The sequence below is a fragment of the Cucumis melo genome, chromosome 5 (genome assembly GCF_025177605.1).
Source record: "Cucumis melo cultivar AY chromosome 5, USDA_Cmelo_AY_1.0, whole genome shotgun sequence".
Classification (NCBI taxonomy): domain Eukaryota; kingdom Viridiplantae; phylum Streptophyta; class Magnoliopsida; order Cucurbitales; family Cucurbitaceae; genus Cucumis; species Cucumis melo.
The window spans coordinates 884,776-896,023 of NC_066861.1; the positions used below are offsets into that span (position 1 = coordinate 884,776).

Consider the following 11,248-nt stretch of genomic DNA (forward strand, 5'->3'; position numbering starts at 1 on the left):
ATATATATATAGAATTTGTTCATGGAGATTTTGATAGAAGACAACGTTCATCGAGGATGGTGGTTTGAGGTGATCCAAGACATTCACCGTAAAATGATAATAAGAAGTTGGCGACAATAGTCATTGGAAGTCAAACAATGACAATTACAAAAAAAAAATGTCGGCAGTTGGCCAATAACAGACATAGAAAAATGATTGACAAAAGTTGACTAGTAACAGTTACCATAAAACAATTGACAAAAATAAGCCAACAACGATCACAAAAAAAATGATCAATTTAAAAACATTAACCATTAAACACACGAAATTTATTTTTCTAAAAGTTGGTTTTAGGTGTTTATCATAAACCACGTTATTCTGTAAATTCATTTTTTCAAAATTTATTTTAAGTGGTCGTCAAACACATGATATTTTTTTCAAAACAACTTATTTCTTAAATTAATCACTTGAGAATGCAAAACAATCGCACCTTAAATCTGTTTACATTATATTTTTAACCACTTACAAAATCTAAGAAAAAAACAAATTATGTAAGTTATGAAATTTTCCCTTTGAGGAAGTTTTGATTTTTTTTTCTGATTTTTTTGATAATAATAAATGGGAAATAAATGATAGAAGCCCACTATTCATTCGTTCATCCTTTTGGGTGCTTCAATTTTGTGAGTTATTTGTTGATTGAAGTGGAAACATTACAATTATTATTTGTAGAAAATATAAAAACTAATCACGAATATTGCACTTAATTAACTTCTATCACTAATTAACCTTGAAATTATTCTCCATCATTCCCAATAAGCCATTAGTTCCTCTCGGTAATTAGCAAATTATTCAGCCACTACTATAGCGTTAAGTCTCAATGCTTTTGTGTTATTTGTACTCTATTGACTTGTCTAGAGCTTATCTATAGCCGTTTTTGTTGTTCTCTCTTGTTTCTTGTATTCCTATTTTATATATATTAATGAAACACAAATGATGATGGTGCTACGAAAATGTCTACCTAGTAGAGATGTTTCAGTGGACCTGCTGATCGAGCTGTATCTTTTTTAAAAAAAATAAAAGCCATTAGATCAGTTCCCTTTAATGTAGTTATTGTGATTTGTTTTCAAAGAATTTACAAGAGGAAAATAAGGTCGATAAGATGCACTCATATATCTGACTAGATTCACAAATTATTAATGGCCTAAGTGAAGAAGGTGATTCATGGTCACATAAAAATAATTACAAATAATGAATACAATTACGCACTGAAGTACTGAGTAGAAGCCAATTATTAATGGTCCACAAGAAATAGTACAATGTGTTGTGTTGAATAGATTGGTTAATTCATGGCACAATATAACAAATTAAGCTCCCCCTCCAAAACTTGACTCACGGCTTTTTCCTTTTCATGTTGTACACTTTGTCCAATATACTGTCCTTTTGAATAGTTGGGTGATTCTAAAAATCACTTGTGAAATAATTCAAATATAATAAATGAAACCAAACTTCTAAAAATCACTACTACAATCATAACTTTCAAACAAGAAAAAACATAGCTTGAACGATTATATATATATATATATATACATGCATGTGCCTAACGATTTGGTACTGCGATGTATGTTCAGTCATACTTGCCACCAAATACACCAGATGGACTAAAGAGATACAGAAGAGAAGAGCTTAGGAATTTGCAAGGCAGTGGGTACAAGAAACATGAGAGCCACCATAGAATATACGACTATGACGTGTACAATGATCTCGGTGATCCTGACAAAGGTGTTCGCTATTCAAGACCCATTCTTGGTGGTAAACAATTTCCTTATCCTCGACGTTGTATGACGGGTCGTCCTCGGACCTCATCAGGTTTTCTTGCACATTTTTCTTCTTGGTATTATTTCTATTTTTTTGACTTTTCTTTCTTTTAGTAAATTGGGAAAGTAATAATTATTAATGTTAACTGTAGATCCATTATCAGAAGTCAGAAGTATGGAGTTTTATGTGCCACGAGATGAAGCATTCTCCATATCAGAACAAGGAAATACATTGATGAAGGCATTTTATTCCATGTTATATGGCTTCTTACCAGCTTTAGAGAACATCTTCACTGAACATAATTCCAATCTCTTTGAAACAAAACATCCTTCTCCTTTTGCTAGACTTGTCCAAATCCTTACTGATAAGGCCATGGATATCTTACTCTTGCATTCTTCGCAAACATCCTATGGTAACATAACAACTTTATAATAATATTTTGTCTTCTTTATTTAGTTATTTATATTGTGATGGAGTTTAATTTAATTTCTTCATTATTTTTCAGGGGACAAATTCTTTTGGTTTAGAGACGAGGAATTTGCTAGACAGACCCTTGCAGGTCTCAACCCGTATAGCATAAGACTTGTCACGGTACGACATGCAAGCTTGAATCTCATTTTAGTTACGAAGTAAACAAAAATAAAAATGATCCTTTTCCTAAAAGAAAGATACTTAGGTGATTCTTGGACAACACCTATATATATTATAATCAATGAACCTAAAGAAACAGTACTGTCAATAATTGATATAACTTTCGAGTAAATGAAAAGACTAATTAAGCTAAGAAATTTCCCCAGGAATGGCCATTGAAGAGTGAGCTTGACCCTTCTATTTATGGTTCCCCTGAATCCGCAATCACTGATGAAATAGTTGAGCAACAAATAAAAGGAATCATGAGTCTTGATGAGGTATATTTATTATATTTCAATATTAATATATATGGTTTCACTTAGATTAATTATCATATAATTGTAGTAACTAATATTTGAATATGTATCATTTGTTTGTGAGGATGCAGGCATTGAAACAAAAGAAGTTATTTATATTAGATTATCATGATGTGTTCATACCATATGTAGCAAAGGTAAGAAAGCTGAAAGGGAGAACGTTATACGGTTCAAGAACATTATTTTTCTTAAACCCAGATGGCACTTTAAGGCCACTAGCCATTGAGCTTAGCAGACCACCCATTGATAACGAACCACAATGGAAAGATGTTTTCACACCATGTTGGGATGCCTATGGCCTTTGGCTTTGGAGGATCGCGAAAGCTCATGTGCTTGCTCATGATTCTGGTCATCATCAACTTATTACTCATTGGTATGTGATAGATGATATAATATTAAATTTTACTTGCACTCGTTGAAGACTTTTTGGTTTTAATCGGTGATCTAAGAGTGTATTTGTTGCAGGCTGAGAACCCATTGTTGCGTGGAACCTTACGTAATTGCTACTCACAGACAACTAAGTGCAGTGCATCCCATTTATAGACTATTGCATCCGCACTTTCGGTATACCATGGCGATCAATGCAGCGGCTAGGGAAGGCCTTATCAATGTAGAAGGGCTTATTGAGAATATCTTCTCAACAGGAAAATATTCTATGGAAATTAGTTCCTTGGTCTATGACAAACAATGGCAATTCAACTTAGAAGCTTTACCTGCTGACTTAATTCACAGGTAATTTTATCTTTAAAACTTAAAAAGTGATGCACAGTACATAACTTAATACATATATTATTTCGATGTCTAAAAATATCAATAATTAAAACAAGGATAATTGTTTTAAGTTAGAAAAACTATACCAAATTTTTATTTGTTTTGTTATTCTCTTTACCAATGTTTTAAAAAAGCAAATAATATTTTGAGAACTAAATTAACAATAAATTTTTAAAAGGGAAGAAAAATAAAAATTACAAATTGTTATCAAATGATCATATATGTTTTTGTGGTTGTTCTTTAAAAGGGGATTAGCTGTTGAAGATCCCCATGCAGCTCATGGTCTAAAGTTGAGTATTGAAGACTACCCTTTCGCTAATGACGGGCTAATTCTTTGGGATGCCATCAAAGAATGGGCTACAGAATATGTAAATCATTACTATCCCAACCCAAGTGTTGTGAATTCAGATGATGAACTTCAAGCATGGTGGACAGAAATTCGAACTGTAGGCCATGCAGATAAAAAGGATGAACCATGGTGGCCAATTCTCAACACTCCTAAAGACCTCATTGACATTGTCACAACCATCATCTGGGTTACTTCAGGGCACCACGCTGCGGTTAACTTCGGACAATATTCTTTCGCGGCTAGTTATTATCCAGCTCGACCTAGTCTTACACGACTCAACATCCCTACAGAACAACCAAACTCACAGCTTTGGAATTGCTTTCTTGAAAATCCAGAAAACGTGTTTTTAGAAACTTTTCCTTCGCATTTTCAAGCTACGTTACTTTTGTCGATTTTGAAGATATTGTCAAGTCATTCTCCAGATGAGGAGTATTTAGGAGGGGATATGGAAGCAGCATGGGAAGATGAGGATGTTATAAAGGAAGCATTTTATAAGTTTAGAGCAAAATTGCAAAATTTGGAAGTGATTATTGATGAAAGAAATGCTAATCCTAACTTGAAAAATAGACATGGAGCAGCTGGGATTGGACCTTATCAACTTTTGAAGCCATTTTCAGAGCCTGGTGTTACAGCAAGAGGGGTTCCTAATAGTGTTTCCATTTAAATATTTTCTTACAAAATCGAATCGTAAAAAGTCGTGTAAATAAAAATGACTATTAATCGAGGAGAAAATAATATCGGGTATATGAATTATTTGAAATGATATTTTACCTTCCATTCTGTCTTTCTTTACTGTAATAGCTAGCTAGCTTTAATCATGTTCCATGTACTACGTGTGGAAACAACTATAAGTTACAAATAATAGCTCATTTGACTTAAAGGTTTCCTAAGATCTATTTAATATCTGAAGTTTCAACATTTTCAATTTCATCTTTACATGTAATTAATTTTTCATCTTCATTGGAATTAATTATCTGATGGCGTTGTGAAAATAAAAGATAAGTTAATGATTTAAAACAATGCGACACAAAAAGAGAGAAAATTGATTAGATATATATGTAATTGGGATTCCATGGGCCGTAGTATTTGTTGCTTATGTGGACAGAAGATGTCGTTTAAGTAGCAGACCATGTTTGTTAACAACTTTATGTAGGTCGAATGAGATTCATATCTTGTTTATTCTGGTATATTTATGGAATATTAGCGGTTGACAGAACTCATTTTTTACCGTCTTTCTTCCTTTACTCTTCGTTTTTTGCTGCGATTTCTTTCCATTTACTTTTTTTTTTTTTTTTTGTCATTTAGATTTAGTTCCAAATCTCATTTCTTTCTATCGTCTTTCTTTTTTTCTCTTTTTTTCACTGCGTGCATTGTCTTCCTTCTTTTTCTTTTTCTCTACATCGTTTAGATTTGGTTGGGTAACCAAATCTGATTTCTTTCTATAGTCTTTTTTCTTTTGCTCTTTTTTTGTTCGCTGCGTGCATTTTTTTTTTCTTCTAAAATTCACGATGTTTATAAGATTGTGTATAAAAAATCTTTAAAAAAATCGTTTAGCCAAATCTAAACAATCGTGTATCAAATTTTGAAAAAAAAAATCATTCAAATCTAAGCGATCATGTAACCAAATCTAAACTACTATTTAACTAATTAATAACTAAAATCGTGTAACCTAATTAATTAAAGGATCGTGTAACCAAATTAAACTATAGAATTAAAAAAATAAATAATTTAGATTTGGCTCCAAATCTAAACGAACTAATCTAAACGATCATGTACCAAATATATTACGCGTGGACATTTTTTGTATTTTTCATAGGAGTCTGTGGGCTTTTTTCATTTTTAGAATGGTTCTATATGTAAATATTTTGCGTTATATTTTTTAAAAGACCCTTTAAATTATTATATTTTAATCTAATTATTGTAATTTCTTTCATGTATATTTAATTTTATTACATTTTGAATTTCATACCTTTAAATTCAATACAACCTAAACATATACATGCACTATTTATTATAATCCAAAACTACGCATTATACATGTCATGCACGTATCTTTTACTAGTATATAATAAAAAACCAACATGAGTTTAGTTCAACTGTCATTTGTATGTACAAAATTAAAGGTAAAATAAATTTAGAAAAATCTCGAAAAGCAAACTTTTTAGATAGGTGTAGGTATAGATAGATAAAAATAACTATTACATTTAAAAATATATTAATGTTTTTTTATATAAAAAAATTCTCTTCCCTACAAAAACTATTATACTTTTTTTTAAAAAAATCATTCTCTAGGTGAATATTTAATTTTTTTTTAAACCAATTTGTTCCCGAAATCTATTATATATCTAAAAAAAATATGTCCCTGTCAGGAATATATCAAAATCTATTATTTTCTTAAAAAAATTTGTTCAATCTTACTTGTGAGACTAAATAATAGAAGAGAATGTGTGGGGTTTTTTTTATTATTATTATTGTATTTGTAATTAGGTGAAATTACATAATGACTCTATCACTAATGAGTGAAAGAGGCAAATGGGAGAAACAAAGATTAGTACTCTATTTTATTTAAATACAATTTTAACAAAATAAAATTATGGGTTGATTACAAATATAATAAAATGAACTGAAATATTTATAAATATAATAAAATATTACTGATGAACAATAATATTATTATTTTTTATAAATTTTTTTAGTAGTTTTGTCATTTAAAAACAATTACCTTACAATAATGAATAATTTAAAAAAGAAAAACCGAAACATTATGTTAATTAAAGATTTTTTTTTATCATAGGTATAAAATTGACCTAAAAGTTCTTAGATCAAGAGATCAAAATCAAAATAGACATGGTACAACGGAAAACTATTATAAATAATAAAACTATTAAAAATATTTATAAATATATAACAAAATTTCATATCCGATCAAAACACCAATGAAACGTTGATAGACTTCTATTAATGTCTATAATGCCCCTGGAAAATCATATATAGTAAATGAAAAGGTTTAAACAATGTGTTAATATTGTACATGAGACATGATAAAAAGGAAAAACAAAAAAAAGTGTAATTACAACTTAGAATTAATTATTACAAATGTAAAATAAATAAATAAAAACTTTCTACTTTGCAAAGCCAGAGGGATTCGTCAGCTTATAGCAATTATATTAGACCCTTCGGTTGAGTTTTCACTTTCAAATTGTGGACCAAATTTTTATAGACATGTGTTTTAAATTTGGGATAAAAAGGATACTTTCGTCATTCTCTTTTACGTTTAAATAATATCATATGTTTATCTCAAAATTACACTTATCTTTATATTTTTAAATTTTGAATAAAAATAAGTATATAATGTCTGAAATACAATATATATATATATATATATAAAATATTAAAAGGGTCTTTTCAAACCTTAGCTGTGCATGAAAAATGATATATTTTTGCTTCTTTACACAAATTATTGAGCCACGAATTCCAACTTCCACATGATCCTAATCTCAAATAATAACTCTCTCTTGCTCCCTATCTCATTTATTCACAAGGGTCCTACTTTTATTTATTCAAATCTCAATAGATATATGTATGCATACATATCTATATCTATATGTATGTCTATACATACATATAAACATACATATATCTATGTGTATATATATATATATATATATTTATAACAACCTTTAAAACTTTAGATTTACATATGTCAATTTTGGTTAATTTTGCATATGTCATTCTCGAGAAGCATCTTTAGAGATTAAAAAAGAGAGAGAGCCTTTGAGAGGATTATGAAAGCTTTTATTGCATGAACAAATTTGCCTTTTTCTCTTAAGGAATGTGATGAAACCGTCTTACTATTAAGAAGCTGGACAACCTTCAAAGTGTCAAATGATTTGTTTGTCTAACTCATATTATTTAATTGCAAGCAATAAAGCTTCAGCTTCGAGGCTAGCTAGCTAGCTAACACTCCCAACTCTTGACTTAAATTTGCAACCACCTCGGATTTGTACTATCATTTCGAACAAGTATCCATATTCACTACTTGTCGATCTCCTAAAATGGCATGCATCTACCCAACTCATTTTAAGAATTAAAATTGAAGTTAAATTAACCACAATTATCAAAATGAACACTTTGAAAGTATAAATATTGAAGTAGTATTTAAACCGATTACACATAGATATTAACTACATCTTATATACATTAAAAGAAAATGGGTGATTAATATTTTTTTTGTAGGGTTTATGGTTTGAAAGTTCCTAAGACCTTTGATGAAAATATATATATATATATATGAGAGGTATACAAAGTTAGCTAAACTGTCTTTCTATTATGGGGATTTTTTCATATATATATATATATATATATATATATATATATATATATATATATATATATATATATATATGTATGTGTATTTTTCAGTTAGTCCATCAATACGGAGGGTGACACACATTGGCCGTACTATAATTGAATTTAGATCCACAATATGGTGTGGTTGAAATCCATATCTGATCCTGAACTCCACTAGATATTTCCTGCAACATTTGGCCTAACTATTATTTTCTTCCACAATCCAATTCCACATGATTTTCTCCTGCTTACTTCCTTTTTTCTTAGCCCATTCAAATAATACATATTACTAAATTTTTTTGAACAAGATATGGATGGATCAGTAGACGCACTTGGACATTTCCACTAAATGGACACCCCCTTAACGCCTCATCATTCTTACTTCATTAATTATAAAGAGATAAGGTACACGAAGCACGACAAAAGCAAAGCAGGCCCTCGATACAGAAAAACCAACCTTTAAATAAAAGCTTGTATATTTATTAAAACTATAGAACTAGCATCGTAGCTTTTGAAGAGCTTAAATCTTGTGGACCAGAGGCCGGTGAGAGCACGAACTTCATCCCATATTTCACTAACAGATTTCTCCTTCCCCAGAAAATTCTCTGATTTCTTTCCAACCAAATAGCCCAGAATAAGATGGATATGAGATTAAAAGTGATGGCACCTTTTGTATGCTTTTTGGTTGATTTAAACAGATATCTTTACAGAGAGATTTTACACCATTTTGAGAGAGCTGCCACTTAATGAGGTTTCCAGTTTTATCCCAAAGTTCTTTGGTATACACACAGGAGATAAAAGATGTGGTCAATGGATTCAGAGTCCTTTTTGCATAAGGTGCACCAGTTTGGATTCAATAATGTGATGGCAACCTTTTTTTGTATAGTGTGTCAACGGTATTTATACATTCATATAACAAAAACCAAATGAAAAACTTATCAAGTATATATTACTAAATCTTAAAATACAACGATCTACAAATATCGTACCCGTTCTACATACGCTTAAATATAGAATTTCGATAGAATTTGATGCATTAGTGCGGTTTTAGACTTGGTATAGTCATACCAACAATAATAGAGGACTTTGATCAAATAATCAACTTTTGTCATTTATCTTTGTGTGCAATATACAGTATACACCACTCTGATTGACGTGAATTCCCTTGTTAAGGATATTTGTTCTCTAAATATAAAGACTCAAAAAGGGCTGATAACTTTCAATACCGTTGTTGTGCTACTTTGGAAGATTTGGTTGGAAAGAAACAGTAGAGTCTTCAAGTAACAAAAAAAAAGAAGTTCAAGACCTTTGGGAAGACATCCTTGCACAAACCGGTTTATGGAGCAGCAAATCAAAATTATTTTCAAATTATAATTGTAGTTCCATAGCTTTAAACATTTCAGCTTTTGTTTAAAAGGGCTTATCTCCAGCCCTCCTCCTTTTGCTTCTTGTAATGATTGTTTACTTATATTAATGAAGCGGGAGTGATGAGGGTGCTAAGGGGGTGTCCACCTAGTGGATATGTCCGGGTGCACCTAATTGACCCATCGTATTCTTTTTCGAAAAAATATACAGTATACACCACAGGTTTGCATAATATCTACTTACAAGGATAAAACTAATGTTGTTGAATTATATATTATTAATTAATTAACTTAGGAATATATTTAATTTTAGGGGTAATTATGAAAAAGAAATTAACGTAATCAATTTTTATGAGTGAATTTTTTTTTTAATTTAAAATAAAGAAAGGGTATTAAAAGTTCAGAAAATGAATTTAAATCCATGGTATGGATGGACACTAGAAAAATGAGAAAGATAATAAAGAAAAATTATCTTGTAAATAGGGACAAAGAAGTCCTATTCAAACCAAAGGAGAAAAATTAAATAAATCTCAACTTCTCAATAACTCTATATTTTACTTATTATTTTATAATTCTACTTTTTGGGATTTAAAAATAATAATGTATGGGATTGATATTAGGTTGATATATATGTCCAAATTGGTTTATTTTTAGTAATAATAACGAGAAATTTTTCTAGTAGAAATGTTTGGATGGTACCTATTGATCCAAATGTATTTTTTTAGAAAAAATGTATTTCTCTGCATATTATATGGCTAATAATGTTGATTAGTATAATAATTAATTTTGTTGTGGTCTTTTTGGTCCATTTGGTTTGAGAGGAATGATAGAATCTTGTTTTGGTCGATCTAACTGTTAAGCTTTGGGAAGACATTTGAGCCCTCACTGGATATTGGACTAGCATATCTACCCTTTTCGTCAACTATAGTGCTAGCTCAATTGCCTTAAATTTTGGAAATGATGAGAGCGTTAAGGCAGTATTCACCTAGTGAAGATGTCCCTGTGCACCTACTACTAATCCATCTGTATCTTTTTCAAAAAAAAAAAATTGCCTTAAATCTTCAAATTTTTGTTTAACTTCACTTGTGGTCCCTTGTTCGAGCTAAACTCTAGCCCCATTAGCTTGTTTTGATTCCTTGCTTCTTATATTGTATTTCTTTGTCATCAATGAAGCATGAATGATGAGGGTACTAAGAAGGTATTCTTCTAGTGAAGATGTTTGGATGCACCTGCTGACCCTTTTAAAAAAATAACTATGTTTACTTTCTTACTCCGTTTCACAAATTCAATATATCTCTTTTTTTTTTTTTTTTCCTTTGTATAGTTCAAATGAGAGGAGGGATGGGTCTAACATTTATAATCTTGAAAATTCACAACCTTCAAAAGGAAAAAGATGAGATTTAACCCTTGTGGTTTGTTTGGTTAAACATGGTAGAAAGAGGGAGAAAGGATAGTAGTTTAAAAAATTCTGATGTCGTAATCGTAACATATTTATTAACCTTAATATGCTTCTTTCGAATTTTTCAAATATAATAAAATAAATAAAAATATTTATAAAACATGAAAAGAAAAAAAAAACTTCAAATTTAGATTATAAAATTTTGTATGTTCTCTGGCATTTATAATATTTGAATGAGTTGAATTTTTTATAGTATATATATATATTTTATCCA

General features: G+C 30.0%; 1 protein-coding gene across 2 annotated transcripts; it reads left to right on the forward strand.

Moving 5' to 3' along the window:
* Positions 1-1,002: 1,002 nt before the first annotated feature.
* Positions 1,003-4,754, forward strand: LOC103491674 (linoleate 13S-lipoxygenase 2-1, chloroplastic-like). 2 transcript variants are annotated; one of them, XM_017045244.2, is made up of 7 exons: positions 1,003-1,845; positions 1,946-2,206; positions 2,300-2,385; positions 2,592-2,702; positions 2,813-3,114; positions 3,207-3,473; positions 3,760-4,754. In XM_017045244.2, the coding sequence occupies exons 1-7, from the start codon at positions 1,596-1,598 to the stop codon at positions 4,523-4,525; spliced, it is 2,043 nt and encodes a 680-aa protein (XP_016900733.1). In that variant the 5' UTR covers positions 1,003-1,595; the 3' UTR covers positions 4,526-4,754. The 2 variants fall into 2 exon arrangements, with proteins under 2 accessions (XP_016900733.1, XP_050941010.1); XM_051085053.1 differs by having other exon boundaries at positions 1,750-1,870.
* Positions 4,755-11,248: the final 6,494 nt, after the last annotated feature.

Excerpts from the sequence above, each read along its gene's own strand:
- LOC103491674 (XM_017045244.2), top strand. The coding sequence starts at position 1,596 with ATGTATGTTCAGTCATACTTGCCACCAAATACACCAGATGGACTAAAG. Across the intron at positions 2,386-2,591 it reads ATAGCATAAGACTTGTCACG|GAATGGCCATTGAAGAGTGA; the intron begins GTACGACATGCA and ends AAATTTCCCCAG. Across the intron at positions 3,474-3,759 it reads CCTGCTGACTTAATTCACAG|GGGATTAGCTGTTGAAGATC; the intron begins GTAATTTTATCT and ends GTTCTTTAAAAG.